Here is a 22,414-nt window from a genome sequence, read left to right on the forward strand (position 1 = left end):
AGTATAATAAAAATGACTGCTGACCAAGTGTGTCAAACCTCGATAGCACTAGACTTACGCCTGTACACTGTACATGTACATTGTACAGTGTACACTGTATAGTATACAGATACGTCATAAGCCATTTCCATTCACCAATTCATTTTAATTGCGGCTTTAGAACTGGGTTTGCTGCAGCTATACCGACGTACCGGTATGTTAACACTGCATGTATATTTCAACGTGGTAATATACAATTATTAATGACTGCAATGCGAAGTCCAATGGGAATAGGGAAAACAGCGCCTTGTGTGAAACCAGTGCTTGTTAAAGCGGGCAAAGAAATACGGTATGAACCATTTTTATTCAACAATTTATTTTTAATTGCGGCTTTACACCTATGTTTGCTGCAGCTATACTGAAGTACTGGTATGTTCGAACAACATCCATATTTCAAGAGTCACTCATTAATTACTGCAAAGAAGTTGAATGGGAACAAGAAAAATAAAGCCTTGTGTGAAACCAGTGCTATTTAAAACAGAAAAGGAAGTAGAATTGGGAAAATAAAATTATAGAAAGCAATTAGAGAACCAATGATCCAATTGGTGGAGTCGCGAAAGTGACGTTAGTCTATACCACCAATTGAAAATACATCAAAGAAATGAAAATTGTGGCTGCGAGTAGTTCTAAATCTTATACGTCCGTTTCATCTTCTTCTTGAACTGGATTAAGAGGGAGAGAGTATTCCGATACGTCTTTTTCGTCCAATTCGTGATCGTAGTTGCGAGAACTGCACAGGCTACGAACCACAATATACGGTAGATGATCCATGACGCAGCAACTTAAAGCGCTTCGCAGCATCTGCATCTTGTGGGCTTCGCGCCTGGACGGAAATAAGAGCAATCATGAAAATGGGATCTCGATCGCACGGCAGCGTTGTGGATGAACTAAATCATGCTTGTTAAATTTGAGCTGTACATCAGGGGTTCGCAATCATTTTTTACACCGTGGCACCCTATGAAATTTTTTAAAAATGATCACGCCCCTATATTTTTCTACTTTTTGAAGAAATGTCACTTTAGTAAGAAAACTGGTTGATGCAGTAACCAGTAGTTGAAATGGTACACATGCAACACAAAATGATCATGATAGTACCATAATTATTTATTACATATTAAGTTAATGTTGTGGTTGAGCTTGATTTTGCTCTCACAATATTTTAATGGCTTGTTTGGTGGTGGAGGGAAAAGGTAAAATCAAGATCAAGAATAGTCGCTTATTGCTGAACTGGTATTTTTATTAAATTCTTATTTCTTTCTTTTGCTATAGTGCAGCAGAACCGAATTGCCTCGAGTTATTTTTTCAAATGCGCAAATGACTCGACTTGTGTCAATTTTTGTATTGACCCGACTTGTACTTGAGTATTTGTGCATGACTCGAAGCAAGTCATATGACTCCCTTACACTATAGGGCGGCCAAGACAGACATTTCATTGTAACTTCGAATAGTAAAGTCACCACATGATTGTTAGGACTGATGAAAATTACGGTATTATGAATGCGAGCCATTCTATAATATATCGCTCGAGCATAGTCGTAGAAGTGGGTTTAACCGGAATGAACTCAAAACTGAACAGCGAACATAATGACTTGGACTCGGACTCGAGTCACAACACTATGATTCGGACTCGACCCTCGACTCACTGACTTTGTCTCGGACTTGACTCGGTGGTGAATTGTAAATGACTCGACTTGACTCGAGTCAAAACTATAAGGGTCCAATTTACATGTGACTCCGAACCAGGGGTATCTAGATATCCCTGCTCTGAACCTTGTGACTTGGTCACAATCCTGCTTGGAGATTCTTGACTCGCTCAAAATAATCCAAAATCCAAATTCAACAGGAGGGTAACTACATCGATTCAGACCAGGCATTCCTAACCGATGCCCTGGTTTACTAGTGAGCATAGTGGGTACCAACAATAAATGGAATATCACTAAGTTGATGAAAAGTTTAGGAAAATTCATCTTATTATTTCAACATAAAATATATTCCTATCAGACATGGGGGTTATCGCGATTTGTAATGGTAATCGTTTATGGTTACAGTTGACTTCGCCTAACTTTCCTTTATTATAAAATTGTTACGTCATATTCTACATATATAATAATCGATTTCTTTGTAAGAGAACGATTACACAAATCTTACAAGGACTATAAATATAATGTGCGTTGTACCAAGTAGTAATGTGGAATTTCCGAACGGCACAGCTCATTATTGCATCAAAAGTAGCAGCTATATATATGCTCAATGCTCATCAGTTGCATCGTAGCATATAATCCACACAGTTCACGTTTATAGTCTTAAGGTATTCGATGTGCTTTTATATGATTGAGGAAACTACCGATATGTGACGTTTCTTGGCACCAAGATGTCTCGCTTGCTTGTGGAAGGAAAATGACCAGCACCACCACTCTGCTTGGGACCAAACTTCATACTTGAATGATGCTTTTGGCCTTTGTTTAAAACACTGCTTAAAACATGTTTTACACAAAGTGTTTTGAACAACCATTTGTTTCAAATGTAACCATACATACAACTAATACCAACTACCCCAAAACTGTTCTCACATCGGATACTTACCAACTGTCTGTTGATGGATCATAAATTTCCACATCCGATGTCGTCTGACTTCCATTAAAACCGCCGACAGCTATAATCTGATCTTCGATGACGTCCATCCCGAAGTTCGAGCGTGCCTTTGTCATCGGCTCCACCATCTTCCAGCTGTTGGTCGAAGGGTCGTAAGCCTCGGCTGTTCGTAGACGATTGATGCCGTCGAATCCACCCACGGCAAAAATCTAGATGTTACATGTTACGATATTGGAAATCGTGAACCGTGATAGAATTAAGATAGATGATCAGCATCTAAGTAGGCCTACTCTAATTTTCCAGGTTCGTTTTGGCTCGGCTATACTTGCACTATTTAATCAAGCGGTTATGTTTCGTGACAACTTCCACATCTATTTAAAAAGGTATTGCGCTCTAAATTTGTTGTGATCTCAAATTAAAGTTGAAGGTATGAAACTAGGCTGGCAGCAGCCATTTTCTTCAGAAAGCCACCGTATTTCATCTGCAGCTAAATGATTTTCATGAACGGTACCAGTCCAGGAAAATATCTAGTTACGCCCACCCAATAGCAACCTAACTAAGAGATATATCAACTACTCAGGATATATCATTTGGAAAGCATTATTACAGCGCATCCGTTGATTACCTTATAATAGATTCAAGAAAGACCTACTTCATCATCTCTTGTCTTTATACTAACACTGTTGTCCTACCTTGTCCAGACATTGCTTCATGGATCATTTGATCATTTTCTACCATCGTTTACTTTTTCTTTTTTATTTTCCTTTTTTCAACTTACATTTTTTACAGCCAGACTTTATAGAAAGTCAAGTGTACCTATTTGATGCGGGTATGATCAGACTATGGTTGACCTTCACGGTCGTATTGATTATTTCTATCTGATACCGAATACTGAGCAATGAACATGCATGTTTTCTGTACCACCATCATTGCCGTCTATATTTTTTAATTTTATTTTGGTTGGATGAAAATAAAGACTCCCTCTCCCTCTCTCTTTCTCTATGTAACTCGATTGATATTTGGCTTCGTTGATTCTAAATTTTAAATAAAGTTCTTACAAGTAACAACCAAACTGTAATTACTGATCAACTCCATCCAAATCTCCAGAGTAAGATTGATTTTACGAATTACAATACCTTGTCATTCAAAGCCACTATTGATATTCCAGATCTTCGCGTCATCATGGGAGTAATCCACGTCCAAGCATTATTCACGGGGTCGTAGAACTCGGCGGTAAAGAGACAATCAAGTCCGTTGAATCCACCGCAGACGTATATCTAAAGACATGTGCAATTTGCATATGAGACTCAGACTATGCCCTAAACGGAGAGGGGTCGGCATGCAAGGATTACACATTGAGTGTCACATCTTGTTAAGTGATTTTGATTAGGAGCCTAATGAAACAACCGGGTTCTCGACACTTAAAAACTACCCTGAAACGATTTGGTTTATTCTCATTATCAATCAGAGTCTGAATTGGTTGAAGATATACACGGTAATAAATCACGTTATGTTCAAATCCAAGGCTCAAATTAATTATATGTATCCATATGTGTCAAAAACATTAATATTAAAATTCAATCCCCACACATACCCTGTTTCCTAACGACGCAGCACTTGCATCACTTCTCAGTTCGTGCATCGGTGGCAAGACAGCCCAAGCTCGTCGGTCGGGATCGTATACTTCTGCCGTATTTAGTCTAAATATCAATGATTATTGCAACGCGTCAATTTTGGAGAGAGTTGGTGAATTGTGTAAAATTTGGTCAGACAAACCTAATCTCGACAGTATCCACGTTAGCAGATGCCGTATCAAACGATAACGCAATTTTATCGCATTTACTACCGATGTTACATTCAAGTTACACTCTGCATTTCTGCATCATAATTTATCTACTGAAATCTCGCTATGGGTTGGAGCAGCGGTCAAGAAACTGTTTGGTCAGAAGAGCCATGTTAGCCCTATATTTACAATTGTAATTCCCAAACAGCCATACATCGATATCAACGGTTACGTCACAGTTGATAATTCGTGAGGTCATTATGGCACGAAATCGAAGTTCATTACATCGGATTCGTCGAGTGATGCTATAACAACCGCACTAAACAAGAAGGCGGTTACCAGATATTTAAACACGCAACACAATAAAAAAAGATGCAGTTCAGCAATGAGCAAGCGACACGTGTTGGTCTGGAATCTTTGCAGCTACAAATTATAAATTCTGAATCCGTGCTGAGAGCCAAATGATATTTCTCGAAATTTTAAGCAATTAGAACAGTGGTTTCCAACCTTTTTATGCGAATTCCCCACTTCCGAATTATTCCGAGCCTTCATTCCCCACCTAAAATCTTTACATCCATATCCACTCTTTGAAATGCTATCTCCAATAAAATTTTGCAAGACTTTGCTTGGTAAATAGTACGTGCTATTGGTGATTGCTAAGATCCCCGGAATTGATCAGCACACAAGAAAATTAACACAGCAGTGAATTGGTAGCCGCAAACGCAGCCCCGTAAATATGTATCTATACCACGACGCGCAGCCAACAGAAAAATAGGAGGGGTTTGAAAATTTTCCAAATGCGCGGGGTAGCATCAATTTACATCCGTAAATGCCGAATAATACATGGGTCATATAAACTTCCCGATGTTGACGAACTCATGCGTGCGATATATATATAAGCCGCCGTAAACTACACTTTCGCACAGTACTAAAAAAACTTGAAATAACATAAATATGTAATTTCATTTGTAACAAGTCCGGATGTGCTATCAATTAGCAAGTCCATGATCTCTCTTGAATACTTGTTCAGCAATATGAGCTCATATTACAACGAAGCAGAATTCTTCTATCGCTATGTTTCGTGACCGATGATGGTGTGCAAATGAATAAAAACATTTGCTGGAGATCGCGTGTCGCTATCCAGGCGATGCTCGCTAATTGGAGGCACTGATATTATGAATTGCTGAATTGCAAATGATCTAAGAAATATTCGAGATACGATCGGCATTTCAAAACGACATTTAATAAAGGAGAATATTACTGTAAAGATTTTTGCTAAAGTGAGTATATTCCCCACCAGAAATCCCGAAATTCCCCACTAGTCGGGAATTCCGCACCGTTTGGGAACCACTGAATTAGAATGTCCATTTCAATTCAAAATCAACACCGTTAGACAATGCGAATCTACTGTTTATTCTTCAGTAGCACACTTTTATTTCAGTTAAGCCACTTTCAAAGCAATCCCTGCCACACGCTGGAGGGTAGCCAACCTCAATTGATCTACTGGCAGTCACGCGTAATTCAATCAGTTTCCCTAAACCAGGATAACAATAATTGTTAACTGATATCATTTGGTTAACTTTACTACTCTTTCTCAAATTCCTCGGCGGTAACATAACGTTGCGCAACAAGCCTGTATTCTAACGACAGTGCCAACAAACTACATTACGGCTATACTTGGAACTTGAATTTGTAATTGAGAATGTCACTTCGAAGAGAGTACTGCTCGCCAATGATCAGAACGTTATCCTCCACAACCTCTCACCTGTCCTGTCCGTCCATTCCTCCCAGGGCGTAGATTTTGTCTTCCGTTTTAGTAACAGCAACGTAACACCGCTTGTGAAACATGGATGGCTCCTAGAATTCCAACATACTTACATACTGAATTGTGCCCTACTTCGCTACGTTTTTGTGTAATACCTCAATCCATTCGTAGGTGATTATATTCAACTTCCTCACACTGTCATAGTAATTTACTCCGTCGTACCCGCCGATAATGTATAGACATCTGTTTAGAAATACTACGCCGTGATAAGCCCGAGGTCTGTCCTCCGCGAAACCTGTAAAATGTATAATGGTTGTTGTCGTTGTTGTGGTTGTTTGTGGAATTAATGGTGTTTGTCAACTGCTATGGTCATTTACACCAGGCAGAATTTCTTCATTTTATTCCGTAGCTGCCGACTTGTAGCACGGCCTACTTCTAGGCTTTTATAACTCACCGCTTACACGGATGAGATGGCGAGTAGGGGCCTAGATAGACCTCCGACACTTGGGTAGGAATTCTGGAGTCGACATGTATAAGGGTTGAGATAAAGCTCGTGTCATTGCTGTGCCACCAAATACTGCTTAGATATATTTCATATCAACATAGATTGCAAGAGCACATTTGTCATAAGGGGGCACTTCTTTTTAGAAATATCTTTTTTCATCGAACTAGAAACGCTCATTCCAAATATGTCATTATTTCAATTCCTTCTTAGGCAAATCTAATTTCTTTTAGGGACCCTTTCAAGTTGAAATACATGTAATTACTATACTAAATAAATACAAGTCCATCCTCAAGATTACCGGACCACGGCCTGACTTATCGATCTCGCCTTCCATGACATGCCACCCCATTTTTGTCGCTTGCTTTTATTTCTATACTATCTTCTTTTACTTTTCATTTAGTGTGCATGTGTCCACTTTACATCGCCTATAGGCCAAGGTGGGTGTCTGATTCCATAGACTACTACAAGTCTCTTCGACATTTTTGTGGTGTATTGAACTGATAGAAATTGCTAATAAACCAATGATGATGATGTTTTATTTTTAAAAAAGAATTACAGCCCAATTTTTGCTACAGTCGTGTTCATTCTTATCCAAGATTCACCTGTGCCGCTGGAAATAGCGCCATCCGGTAAGATCTAGACAGTACTGTTTGAAATAAGTGTTCTAGCCTCTCTGCTTTCATAGACTTGGCTTTCATCACTTTGCTTTGTTTTATGCATGCCGTCTGTCGTTTTTACCTTACCCGTATAGCAAAGTTTGCTGTAGCCTATACTTTAGGTTACAATGCGAATTCCACGATGCGTAATTATGATCGTTTCATCTTGCTTTGCTATATTTGCTTCAATTTTGAATCTGTTTGAATCGCTAGCAGTGGTTCTCAACCGGGGTACCGATTCTGCTGCTTAGGGGTGTCGAAAGAAAATAATATAATAATGTATTGCCGTCGACATACAAAGTTAAGGACATCCATATTATGAGTATAGCATTTGGGATGCTGTGATAGGCGGTACTATTGTATTTTATCCCCTCAACACATATAATGACCGTCTTTTTGACGCATTTCCTTGCTGTTTCTCATTCGCGTTCTTTGTATCAATCATTGAATGGCATTTTTTTTGTGAAGACGATGTAATACCGTGCTATACTGAAAACCAGTGCCCTATATAATGTGCCGATACATGGCACCGGAAGAACCTTCAAGTTATAATAAATGTATTCCCGAAATGAATGTTGCTGTTTGTGGCATTCATGGTGTTTGCCGACTACATGGGTCATTTACACCAGGCCCACTTCAAGGCTTTTAAAGGCCCCGCTTACGCGGATGAGATGGCAAGGAGGAGCTATAAGATAAACCTCCAACACTTACGTAAAAATTCTGGAGTCGACCTGGGCCGGACTCGAATCCACAACTTATTGGTGTTGCAGGTGTGCATTATATAGGGTTACCATATTTTGGAAAGTGAAAAGAGGACACTTTTCCAAAATCTTCCGACTTACAATTGTGGAGTAAAATCCGAATTTTAACACTCAAATTTTACCCTATATTTAAAACAAATTCTCAAAAATGAGGACAAAATCTAAAAAGAGATGACATTTCGGCGTCCTCCAAGGACACTTTCAATAAAGTCCAAAAAGAGGACAAATCCTCTTAAAAGGGGACGTATGGTAACCCTACCATTATACCACTGGGCTATCTCGCCACTTTTGAAATGAAAGTTGCCAAGAGAGCAATCTTCATGACTACAAAGCAGCTATTTATGTTTTGTAATCGCAAAACTCTTTCTTCGATAAGATTTAGTCAGGGATATCTAGAAACTACATATCCCTGGATTTAGTAACTGAAGACCAATGCATGTATCTCGCGCTTGGTGTCTTTCTAATTGTATATTTATAGTAAAGCAGGGTTCACCATAATTTTTGAAAGCAAGAACTACTTTTTGGGTGATGATTATTGCGGAGGGCTACCAGTTACTCCGCTGTTTATCCGTGCTATAGCCTATAGGTTGAATTCATTGACTTAGGCTTGGAGTTATTATTACACACTTGCTACGCTAAATCAATACCTGTTATTTTCATTCATAAAATTGATGCAGACCTGATACTACTTTGCTACAAAATCAATAGCGTAAAAGTAACTCATTTTGCCGAAGTAGTCTAAAATCATAACTACTCAAGTAAATAGTACATGTGATGACACCAACTTGATACATCGGAAGAAGTAGAAGTACTTCGTTAGCGACACAATTGCAGCTATAATTCTAATATCATACAGTGACTCCTTGCATAAGCTATACCATACTATTGCTATTGGCAGTGTGAGGGTTACCGTACATCCTGCTTTGTCCTTCAATTACGACCAATGCCCTAATTTTAGGCAGTCGTCATCGTTTATAGCTTTGACAGCCAGGCTAGTGTACAGGCAAAACTGAAAAACGCAATAGATGACGTGAAATCTGGATTCCGACGTCAGTGGCGGCGAGGATAACTAAAAATTACCTTGGGCGGATTTTTCGGGACTAGATTTATAAAAATATATATTTCTAGTCGCCACAACAGTATTATGTCAGAGCGGGTCTTTTAGGATGAAAAAATGACCTTTTTAGTCAGCACAACAATATTTTCTGTCAACATTTTCAAATACCCGTTTTCTCGTCCGATTTCATATAGATTGTGTGCCCTCGTTTCCAGATATAAAAATATGGTAACCCTAGGCGGGTACAATGTACATCATATCCCGTAACATATTCGGGAATTGAATTTCGCTCACAATATAACCAACATCGTTTACCTGGTATTGATGATATATTCGACCAGCTTTTCGCACGCGGGTCGTAAGCCTCGACAGCATTAGTAGACCCATTGTTGCACCACCCTCCCACGGCGACCAACAACTACGAATTAATGACAGTATCAATACAAACCGACGTACTGACCTCGTTAGCCAAAACATACGTACGTCATACGGAAGCCGGGGTCTTGACAACTGTTCCGATTTAGTGTAAGCGTCTATCGATTGAGGCGTAGGGATTTTGTGAACGGCTCTCGTAGCCAGATTCAGCAGTTCCTGGCACTGTGCCATGTTGTCAATCACCATTTCGTTGGCTACGTTGGAAATTGAGTGTCACGTCACCAATTGACACCAACCTATTTACACTTACCGTTCACTTTTGTCATCAAGAAATCAGGATCAAGCAAGCCTAGTCGCACCTGACCTAACAAGTGCGGTAAGTGACGGATTCGGACTGCTTTGTCTGCTTCAATCCACCTGTGATTGCGAAGAGATTAGCCATGGTGAAGATGTGAGTTGCGTTGAGATATCGGTGTATTTCGGGTCTATATAAAATCCATTTATTGCACAGTGTAAATTATAGGCCTACTTGCCTCTTACAAGGTACCGGCAATGATTAGGATCGATTTTTTCGAGGAACGAAAGTGTGCTGTTCCACGATAAGAGTAATATTTGAACAACGGAAATCATAGTTTATATGCAGTACAATATTTCCGCCGCCGGAGCAGCTAAAGGGGGATTAGCAGTATCTCAGCATCGCATAACATGTCGCACAAGGCTATACGAAAACTCATGCAACTGTCATTTCTGTCAACTGGTGATCGACACTCATAATTTAATGGTAACAATGCGTTTTGAAATATTTTGAGTCCTAAGCCTACACTTAAGCTTGACACGTTTCACACTATACAGTATCCCTTTAACATTTTCAGGAGTGCCAGAAATTCTATTAGAGTTAAAATGAGAACATAGTAACATTTGACAATATTAGATTAGAATTATATTACCGACATCTCGTTATAATTTATAGTATATTTAGTAAACTAATATTAAATATTAGTCTAAGCCTGGAGCAGAGTAATCGGTGATCATGAACCTAATGAACACTTTAGTCATCCACGAGTTTCATTCCTATGATATGCTACCTGTAAACTGATTCACATACGATTTCTTCGCCGCGGACGTTGAGACGATCATCCGCTATCAAACGATACATCTCTGCGAAAGACAGATGGAGGAACTCTTCGCTCAACTTCGAGATTTCTTCGAAATTACACAACATGAAATTCGCCGCGGAGCATTTCAGTTTGTCAGAGTAGAAGGCTCTAAAAAGGCGCGGTTCAAAACAAAATTAAAACCCGTCAGATAAGGCGCTGTTGCAGTTTAAAAAACTAACTAACTCGCCACATTTGTAGATCCCGATGCAGTTTTCTACGCTAAGATGCCGTCGCAGGTACGAACAGCACTTTTGTTTCACGTAGTATACTCGGAAGCGGTCTGCCGCTGACAGTAAGTCCGCCACGTTTCGACTGCTGATGGTGACCTTAAAATGATTTAAAATGCTGAATCTCTACGTCGCAAATAATAGCGATCGAATACACGCTCCATCAAGCTATAGTTTGTATTGAGTAGGCCTATGCTTGAAATAGTCCCGAAAAACTTCGGTTGTCTAATGCCATAGCCTCGAAATTCCGTTACACATTTTCAGCGAAGGATCTTTATACATGGTGACAAACTAAACCAAGTATATACGATAATCTCATATGCAAGAATTTGGATGTGGCTATATATCTACAAAGCTAATGAAATTCCTCTATGGGCATGGGCATGATATGTATAATACAATTGGAAGCAGAATTATATTTCACGTCAGGCATAATTCGTGTTGAAATAGCAGATTTTTGGTACATATAACTTGAATATTGCTTTCACCACAAAAGATCCATTGCAATACATAGTACATTTTTACAACTTGCTGGGTGCCTCTTTTCAAGAGTTGTCGGGATACTATCCAAACATATGCAAAAGTAGAACCACTATGGCACGTTTTGACGTATGCCAGTTATGAAGAAACTCTTTTTTTTACGTAATATTGGTTTGATCAACTGAATAATTGTGGGTTCGAATACTTCAAAATCAAACAATGCTATGTTGCGATCAAAGTATTATTTTGTGTTGCTAAATTCTCATTGGTTTTAGAATATGTCGAAATGCAACAGCGCTGAAGCGACCACAATATGGTATGAAGAAGGTGTGAACACTTTGGATATAGTAAATGGAAAGTAAATGAACATATTGCCTCAAGTTTAAACTTAACATTGCCATAAAGTACATCATCAATTGGCAGAACATTTTCCAGTTAAGATGAGCAATAAGAAAGGGGTTTCTTTCCCTAACTGCCAGCTTTATCGTTGCTATCGCACGTTACTCATGAACAATGAACCCACTTTTCCAGTATACGAGAAATCCAGCAGGGTCGCCATTATTTCGGGGGTTACGCCTGTTACCTCTACTTCTTGTTTGTCGTTACTTTCGCCATCGATCACAAACAGAGACCTGATGAAAAAATATATAAAATCATTCCACTTGCTGGACTTTGGGCCATTCAATGTCGCAGGTACTGAAAGACCAAAGTTGTATTATGAGTAGATCATTCCGTATAGTACAGGGGTGCGCAGAACTTCTTCATGCATATGAAAAATCTTAGTTTTAAAAGAGCCACAACACAAAAATACGAATTTATTCCGTCACAATGAAAAGTAGGCTATCGAATGAAGTTTATTATTGTGCAGTGATAGCAGCGTGTAGCCTAATCAAAGGTGGTGTGGACCAGAGATGAGCGGATTTGAAATTTCTATGTCCTAATCCAATCCAAATCCGAACTTTCAAATCCAAATCCAAATCCTAATCCATAACTTTTTCATATTCAAGTCCATGTCCAATCCTAATCCGATTCCAACTGGAAATTCAGAAAAAAACTAATTTATGTAATGGAGGGATTCCAAACTTTTCTTTCACAGCCAAAGATTCACTTGATTCAAGATAACCTAGTAACCATAAGTACATTAATAACTGATCTGAATAAAGTTTGTCGCCATTCGCCACACGACATTTCAATCTCCCAGAAAATAGGTAAATCCAATCCAAATCCTAATCCGTTCTGAAAAAATGTCTAATCCAAATCAAATCCAAATCCGACAAAATTTCACAAATCCTGTTTTTTCAAAACCTAATCCTAATCCATGCTCATCTCTGGTGTGGACACCAGAGATGAGCGGATTTGAAATTTCTATGTCCTAATCCAATCCAAATCCGAATCTTGAAATCCAAATCCAAATCCCAATCCATAACTTTTTCTTATACAAGTCCATGTCCAATCCTAATCCGATTCCAACTGGAAATTCAGAAAAAATACTAATTTATGCAATGGAGGGATTCGAAAATTTTCTTTCACAACCAACGATTCACTTGATTCAAGATAACTTAGTAACCATAAGTACATTAATAACTGATCTGAATAAAGTTTGTCGCCATTCGCCACACGACATTTCAATCTCCCTGAAAATAGGTAAATCCAATCCAAATCCTAATCCGTTCTGAAAAAAATGTCTAGTCCAAATCCAATCCAAATCCGACAAAATTTCATAAATCCTGTGTTTTCAAAACCTAATCCTAATCCATGCTCATTGCTCATCTCTGGTGGACACTCGAAAAATCACGTGACCGTCACGCCCTGATATCTTTTATGACTTTGTTATTGTCGATCCGTCTGCAGCACTAATTAAAGGCAGAGTCGCTATTCTTTGTTGATTTTGACTGTGTTCCATATCGAGTTGGGTGACAGGATTTAGTATGGCATATTTAGATGCTGTCATCTAGCACTGTACCAAGTTTCAAGACTGTGACTCAATGATTAGCGTAGTAATTTCGCTGTCAAAGTCGAGTGTCTGGTAATTGAGCGCGCACCGATATATTGCCGACTTTGATAACGAAATTACCATGATAATCATTGAGTGACAATCCTGAAACTTATTGCGAAGTTGAATAACACAACCAAGATATACCATACCGAATTTCGTCATACATCTCGGCAGAGGTGGTCAAAGTAGTCAAGAAAGCTACTCAAGTAGAAGTAGAAGTAACGACGAAAAAATCTACTCAAGTACGAGTAGAAGTACTTCTTCCATAAGCAATCTAAAACTACTTGAAGTAGAAGTAGAATTGACTGACTTTAAAAGTACTCAAGTAAGTAAGTAGTTTTGAAAACGATCCTAATTCGTTCACATGGATTGTAAAAAGGTACAAATTGAGCTATGCGATAGGTGACGAGCTTGATTCATGTTGATGCATACCAGCAGGTATCCAATTTCCGATAGCATAAGCAATAAGTATTAGTCCACATCATGTGATGAAAATAATAGTATTGATATGGAAATGCGATGCTAATCCTCTGTTTTCTCGTACAGCACGTTTTAGAAAATAGCATGGTATGGCGCCATCCCGCATACTATAAGGACCGTAGTTTAGTCGAAGAGCAATACGGAGAAGTTGTATAGAATACGGTGTAATCACGTTGCGCGATTAGTAAACGTTAATAAAAAAATATGGTGGACCGTAAAAATGCCATATTGTGTAGCTTTATTTTCAGAAATTAAAGGCATTACCACACTTGCCTTTATACTTCAACATGTATGTTATTTAGACCAAAGAATTGATATCAATTATAACTCAAAGTATATGATACTGGGAATTGAAAGTGAAATATAAATACTACTTCTAAAAGCAGAACATGTATTTCATGGTTTTAGTCCAGAAAGTTTCAAAGGTGGTATGCTAAAACAGCTGTAAAACTAAAAAAAGTCAGAGTCCACTTTTCCAGCTTAGGACACGCCATGGACATGCTAGATTACGATATGACAAGTAAATGCTAGATTGCGAAACATCAGTTTCAAACATTATGATGAGCCATATATACTGTGATGAATTATTTCATATGAGTGAAGGGCGACAATGTGGTGCGAACGGAACCACGCCCACCCTCTACCTAAATTATATTCACCGATACTTCCGTGAAATCACACCGGTCACTCCGTATCCACTGCGCGCGAAGCGCGACGAAAATTCTGGGTTTTACTACACTTTTATGAATATTAAATGTTGTTACTCCGTAAAAACAACCCCGAAATTCCTCAGGCTATCTTCCTGATTGGAAGATTGAACTACTTCTACTTGACAAACTGAAAATAGCGAAAAGTAAGTAAGTAGATCACAAAATATTACCAAGTATAAGTAGAAGTAGCGAAAATCAGATCTACTTGAGTAAGTAACAGAAGTAGAGGAAAACTACTTGAGTACTTCGAAAAAGTAGAAGTACTTCGTTACTGACCACCTCTGCATCTCGGTATGGAACACCTTCAAAATTCACATATACCAAGGCTCGAAGCCGAATCAGCGCACGCAGACACTGGATACTAGACTTTGATAACGTAGGTTCTACTGTAATTATTAGATCACAGCCTTGAAACTTGGTACAGTGTTAGATTCCGTCATTAAGGTATATAATACGAAGTTTTGTTATTGTTTTGCTGGTGATATGATGCGTCTCCACCTGGACTGCAGGTGTTTGAACTAAAGCTCATACGTCGTCAAAGCAGTGCAAAGCAGTTCCTTCAATGCTGCTGAGCATTTGATGAAGCTTTCAGCTCCGTAAATTTTATTTCTCTGTAAAAAACATTTATGTGAACTCGATTCGAGAGTTGAATTTCAGAGTTCTAACCCTGTAGCGCCAACACGAAAATAATACGCACATTGTTAGTACGTAATAGAATGCATCATTTTACATTCAGGTTAAACCTCTCTAGCAAAATGGCGAAACGCATGTGCAATAAAATTAAAGAGCCGCAATCATAGCCTCAAAGAGCCGCATGCGACAAGCAAGCCGCAGTTTGGGCACCCCTGTCATAGTATTGTTACCATACATATGATCAAATGTAGCGCCAATATTGCCACTCAAGAGATGCTCTATATTTCAACAAATCTCAAGCTAATATATTACTTCAATTAAAAGCCGATAACGAAAGGTTAGAAAAATATTCAAATAGATTTGATCGGGGTGTCGCATACAGATAACAGGAAACCGAAAAATGGTTTTTACTTTTGAAATTGCAATAGGCCTATATACCGATTACACAAAATGACTGTTGATTCCACTAATACAGGGGCGGGCAACTTCTCCATCCGGCGGGCCGGATAGGGGAACAGGAACATAAGGCGGGCCGGATTCCTGAATTTTTTTTATGTTTTTAGGGGAACTCTCCCCGTTGGAAAGAGCCACACATCCGTCCATCCTACCCGGCACTACCTTTTGTACATACAATTCAGAGACGCACACATTCCTGCAATTGCTAACTATATCTGGATTATCGGCGACCGATTCATGGGCGAGCCCAAATCGGTGATATGAATGTGATCAAAAAAGTTGGAGTGCATTCGGCTTCTAGTCGCGCGAAGCGCGAAATTTTTTTGCATAAATGAATGAATTTGATCAATGATATTGGTGAGTGTCTAAGCAAGTGGTTTCTTCAAAATTTTACAGCACGTATAATAATATTTTTGAACATTGATCATGGCATAAGAATACACACGTTCATGAACTTATCTCAGATTGTTCACTTCGGGCGGGTTCATTCTTATTAATTACTTTGTTGAAAACTCCTGCAACCCAACGGCGTCGGGCTATTATAGTGTATCAATGATACTGTATTCTCATAACCAAGACACGTACATAGAGACACTAAATCGAGAGAAACTCGCGAATTTTTTTAGTTTGAATCCATCTACCCGAAAATATTCCACTATTTACTGATATTACGAATATTTTCGAAAAATCTGTGAATGGCATGGCCCAATCCGCCAATGCGATGAACATCAGTTGTAATGGAACGTCGCTTTGTCTTGCTAATGTTCATGATCGAAAATGTTTGCGCCTAATTGTCTGTAAACGGCGACGCGGGCCACATCATCACGTAAGACCGTAAACTGTCGGAGGGCCGCACAAAATCCCGTCGCGGGCCGGATCCGGCCCGCGGGCCGTGTGTTGCCCGCCCCTGCACTAATAGGTCAGTTTTTGGGGCAATATTACGCTACCGAGATACCTGGGCTATTTCGCCCAGTTTTAGTCCACTCACAAAGGTGATAAAAACCAATCCAAAAACTAACTCGCTCCTTCACAAAAGTCAAGTGCAAAAGGTAAGTAGTTTATTACGTTCAAAACTGATAAGTAGAAGTGGAAATAGTTTGAAAACATGTAACCACTTCAGTCTGTACTGCAAGTATACGCAACATTAACTTGGGTGCTCCGGAAAATTAAAAGCACTTTTACTGACCGTCTCTGGTAGTAACTAATTTCGGGGCGTTTGTTTTGTAAAATATACATGAAATAAATTGCTCATGCAAGTTAACATTTACGCCACGACCTATCAATGTTGGATTCGGCTGCTTCCATTATATAGGGTGTCCATATGTTCTCTTTTAAGAGGATTTGTTCTCTTTTTCATTAAATTGAAAGTGCGTCGTCGGAGGACGCCTCAATGTCCTATTTTTATAGAGAAATAATTAAAATGCGATCAAAAACGCGACTCCGACGCAGTGAACGCCAAAGCTGGCAGGGCAATCAACGAATTTCGGTATCTCGGCGGTAGGGATTGGAAGATGACCTTGTTTTAGTCAACAGATCACCAGTACCAGATCTAACATAACATAATATCGTTGGGTTATATTTTTTATCTGAACAAGTCACACACAATGTACAATTCGATAAGACACAATGCGATGTCATGAACAGATAGGAAGATGTCGAACGACACGCATTAGTAGCGATCCTTTACTCTAACATCCACCTCGGCCTAGAGTGCCCGATATCACAGTTCTTTTCGATGTTGATCTGTTTTGAAGCCGCGACCCTTTCTACCAGTTCTTTCCATTCCGTGAGTGTGCTTTGTTTCGTCGGGTCTTTTACTGGGCTTTTTTGTCGCCGTAAGAACGGCAACGGCGGGGGAAGAGGAGCCCAGATAAACGTCCGACGGGAATCGAACTCGATCCTTCAGATTGATGGTCGCTTATCGTAACCATGCACTACACCAGTGGTCGGGAACCTATGGCTCGCGAGCCATATATGGCTCTTTTGGGTATAAGATATGGCTCTTTGCCAAATATTTATTTTTGTATTGAATTGATCAATATTGCAGCGACTTGTTGATAAATTTTCATCACGGTCACGAGAATTATTCTCGTGGCAGTATAAACATGTCTTTGAGAGGTACAGACAATGCCATCTTCAGGTTTAGGGGCTCGTAACCCCTCTTTTCAAAATCATCAAATTAAAGTGACTGTCAGGCCGGCGGCCAATATCGCTCGCAAATTCTATGTACCCGACTCGAAATCTTGCATTGTGCGATACGTTGATTAATCAAAGAGCATAGTAGACATATCGACGCCCATTTAAAAACGCAGTTTTCAAATGCACACTGTTTTCCTGATATACGACGCGAAATGAACTGTTGTGGATGTGACATTCACGATTACAAACTCGAATTACAAACAACGCCGTAGCTATCCACGTTCTTGATTGATCAAATGATCAGTATATAGCTCTGTGTAGTACCGGCGATAAAATGTATGCGTGTAGCGTAACGTTATTTTACCTCCGGATACGAAAATTGAGAAGTCGATAAGTATTTAGATTTTCGGAATCAGTGCCACAGTCACATTAATATCAGTTGTAATAAATTCTAAGTGACTTACGATGAATTGCGTTATCAATGGTGAGGCTTGGCCCGTCTGTGCCTTACCTCTTTGTTTCGAGCTTCATTTTGGAACATTAAATACCAGTTTTTACAGAGAAATTATGGCGCACGAGGAACCCCATGCAGACATGGGGTGATTACTTCATCAATGTAATCGATTGCGATTACGATTACTTCGGAATATCGCGATTACGATTACAGCAAAATAATGAAGTAGTCGATTACGATTACGATTACAGCAAAATCATGAAGTAGTCGATTACGATTACGATTACATTGCAAAAGTAATCACGATTACTCACGATTAGATTTATTTTCTTTCTTAGAATTTTCTTTGAACACATATTGGAAGACAATATAACGACTGTGATGAAAAAGGCCTAATGAGAAAACAACTTTCTTCTTGAATGAGACGTCATTACGCCATTTGCTGTTTACGTCATAATATACCCATTGCTCATCTTTATAGCAGACGATTTCTTGCACCCAACGACTTGCATTCTAGCCAGGGCTGTAACCCGTAACACAAAATTATTTCGTAAATCAACATAAATTATATAGTATTTTCGAGAGATTTATTTGACTTGAAAATTTTCTTCGTGCGTCACGATTTAATGTCGCTAAATATCTTGATTTTGAAATGAATACCTCCTCCCTCCAGAAAAAAAAGTACGAATAATTTATAGAAATAGGCATTTCGGTGCCGGCCGTTACCGCGCCACGATACACCAATACATATGCAGTTTCGGTCAACATGGGACTTCACGCCACCAAAGAAAGACCTTGGCCGAAACTTTGTGTATGTATCCATTTTCGATAATCGCGCTGGATACGCGCGACGAATAATTCTGTCCTCCCAATCTGAGACCCATACTACAAATGTCACCCGGGACACCCACAGAGGTAAATATGCCCGTGACGAAATGACAATTTATGTGTGGGTCTCACGAAAGATTTTCCTTAATTTTGCTATAGTATGCTACGTTTCGGTGACTCCAATATCTTATGACTATAGTAGAGGTCACGAACTGGACACGGCCGAAGATGTTAAGATTATGAATTGCGTGCCCTAAATTTTCGAAGACACCACCTTCCCCAGCTCTACCGGTATATCTACGGGGCTGAGAGAGGATAAAAGTGAATAGTAATATATGCAATTACCAATAGTATACACGAAAATAGGTCATGAACTTGCAATTTTTCACACTTGGCGCGAATTGAAAGCAAGTACACAGCGAATCCACATCGCATCAAATCGTGTCGTCTAGTTTTGGCTAAAAGCCCGGTCGTAAGGGTGGGGTCAGGGGGAATTCGCTCACCATAATTTTGATTGATCATCCTGTGGGGGCCCGAGACCGACGTTTCGGGTACGAATTGCTGTTTCGGTCCTGATTCTAGCTGCAACCCACGCTAGCTTGGTGTATAAGCGTATAAGCGTATTTGTCGGGTTATAATTTTCATCTGAACAAGTCACACACAGTGTACAATGCGATAAGACGCAATGCGATGTTATGAACAGATCCACCTCGGCCTAGAGTGCCCGATGTCACAGTTCTTTTTCGATGTTGATCTTTTTGAAGCCGCGTCCCTGTCTACTAGTTATTTCCATTCCTTTTGAGTGCTTTCTTTCGTCGGGTCTTTTTCTGGGCTTCTTTTTATCGCCGTAAGAACAGCGACGGCGGGGGAAGGGGAGCCCAGATCAACCTCCGATGGGAATCGAACCGGTCCGACAGATTCGTTGGCGCTTATCGTTACCACTATGCTACGTAAAGAATTGCGAAATAAAGATTGGTGCCCATTTCAAGTAGGGCCATATGAGAATAAGACAAAGCGAACATAAAATTCGGCCTTCAATACAGATGCTGTGAACTGCCGTTACGAGTGACGGAAAATAAATACTCGGTTATGATTTATATCAGCAATCGTTGATATTTAATTCTTCGATGTGGAAATCGCCATGTTCAATCAGACGAGTGCAAAATGTCAAATCGTTGTCCGGTGTACGGAAATAGGTCTATACTGCACGTGAAGCAGCAACAGTCAAACTGCATTTAACTAAGCTCAACCAAACATCAATACGTTACTATTTGTAGGGTTCTGGTTTAAATCAGGCTGATTTAAATCAGTGTGATTTAAATCAGTTTTTTCGTTGATTTTTGATTTTAATTTCACCATTTTGATTTTATTGATTATTTTGGTTTTTTCAAATTTTCGGACGAGATGCGTGAATGTGGTTTATTATCGGACAATCATGTGCATTTTATATAAACCGGAGATAGCATCTCGTCACCGGCACCGGTATAGTTCAGCTATTTGACAAACAGACGGTACTAGTTAGTTGTCTGTGGCATGCTGTTGCTATTTCCGAGGCACTGGTGGGATACCGCAAACGTAGCGCAATCCGGAGTCTCTATCGAATCGAAAGATTCCCTCATCTCTGATCCAGTTTGCTGGAAGAAACCACTCCATCGATCAGGATGAAGATGCAACTATTGGATGGTCCCGATTTGACTCACTCAACATGTTTCCTTGCTACTAGAACAGATCAAAATTTTAGCGATAAGCGCCACTGTGATGTATCAATAATAATAATAATAAAAACAGACCAGTAATTATTCGGGCGACCCATCATTAACGCATAGGTTAAACGTCTTCAACTATCATTACCACATAGGTTGAACGTTTTCAGCTGTCTGGATGATGATTCACAGCCCCACATAATTAAAGTTTAAGCGTTACCCTTCATCACCTTCATTGACGTGGTAGTCATTCATCCCATATTCTTTTGTTCGTGTTGTTGTTATTATGAGTAAAAAAAAATCAAAAAAAAATCATGATTTGAATTATATAATTGATTAAAATCGATTTTAATCAAGGGCAAAATGATTTAAACCAGAACCCTAACTATTTGTAACTACGCAAAGTTGTGATTATTATCCTGCTGCGAGGTAGTGGCTTTGGAATGTACCGATAACTTGCTATCGGGCGCGACGAGTGTTCTTACAACCATACAGTATAGCCTACCTGTGCGTAGATAGCCCTACATCAAATATGTCTATTTACTACGTGTGGATAATTCGTTACGTAATGACGAGCAAATAATGACACAATAATGGGCAGTACCATCTGAAATTCCGACGTTTCTGCCATCAATAACCTGTTATAATATCGCACTCTGCATTGTTCAAGAATGTTCACTGTTCGATTCATGTCATAGTCCTTGTACAAATAAAAAGTAATCGTTCTTTCACGATGAAATCGATTAGATAAGTGAAATAGTCTATTGCGATTACTTTGGATATTTTCGAATGTAATCGATAACGATTATGATTAGCCTACTTGAAAATGCTGTAATCGTCGTAATCGATTACGATTACTAATTACGATTACCCCAAGTCTGACCCCACGTAATGAGTTCGAATTACTGCTATCATGACGTCAAGAATTTTCAATTGTGACGTAACAGTTGATTGACATATATGGCTCTTTGGGAGTTCAGATGAAAAAAATAGGGCAAATATGGCTCTTCGGACAAAAAAGGTTCCCGACCACTGCACTACACTATCTCCCCTAGCATTTTATCAGCATTTTAAAAAAGTGTCCTCTTTTCGGGTCTCAAAATATGGTAACCATATGTATGATATGTTTTGATAATAGTTATTTATGTCCATTTGCAAAAATATGATCACCTCTACCATAAAAAGAAACAATAGCTTCTACAACAAATATTAAAATATTACCTCTACAATAAACAAACTACTTATCGCTTACCTGAAAAAGTCACTGCAGGCACATAGCACAAGTCGGTGAGTAGGGAACGTAACGTCCTTCACTTTTAACGCAACATCGCAGAAAATTCCTTTATGGCGAAATTCATTGAAGATCGACCACGACTGACTGCAGGGTCTCCATTCATCGGAACAAAAAGAAATTTCGGAAAAACCACTCTCTAAATTCATGCTGTTTATACGCTTAAAGACAAATAGCAAATGCCGGTTTTGAATTTACGAAGAAAATTGTTTCATATGGGTATTGTGTCGTCATAGGCAACTTTCATTACTAGTGAAAATGCTACCATTGTTTTATTCGAAATCGGAGTTCGTGTCGTCAACACTCATAACTCCCATTTCTACTGGC

General features: G+C 39.2%; 1 protein-coding gene across 1 annotated transcript; it reads right to left on the reverse strand.

The window, feature by feature from the left end:
- Positions 1-124: 124 nt before the first annotated feature.
- On the reverse strand, positions 125-22,272 carry LOC145451587 (kelch-like protein 10). Its single transcript, XM_080329797.1, has 13 exons — positions 22,049-22,272; positions 11,921-12,029; positions 10,874-11,016; positions 10,619-10,798; positions 9,844-9,950; positions 9,642-9,787; positions 9,474-9,576; positions 6,335-6,474; positions 6,180-6,271; positions 4,226-4,331; positions 3,768-3,908; positions 2,623-2,840; positions 125-862 (listed from the first exon to the last, which is right to left on the reverse strand). The coding sequence occupies exons 1-13, from the start codon at positions 22,234-22,236 to the stop codon at positions 673-675; spliced, it is 1,863 nt and encodes a 620-aa protein (XP_080185923.1). The 5' UTR covers positions 22,237-22,272; the 3' UTR covers positions 125-672.
- Between the last annotated feature and the right edge of the window lie 142 nt (positions 22,273-22,414).

The sequence above is a fragment of the Botryllus schlosseri genome, chromosome 12 (genome assembly GCF_051294905.1).
Source record: "Botryllus schlosseri isolate E-star chromosome 12, Bs_hap1, whole genome shotgun sequence".
Classification (NCBI taxonomy): Eukaryota; Metazoa; Chordata; class Ascidiacea; order Stolidobranchia; family Styelidae; genus Botryllus; species Botryllus schlosseri.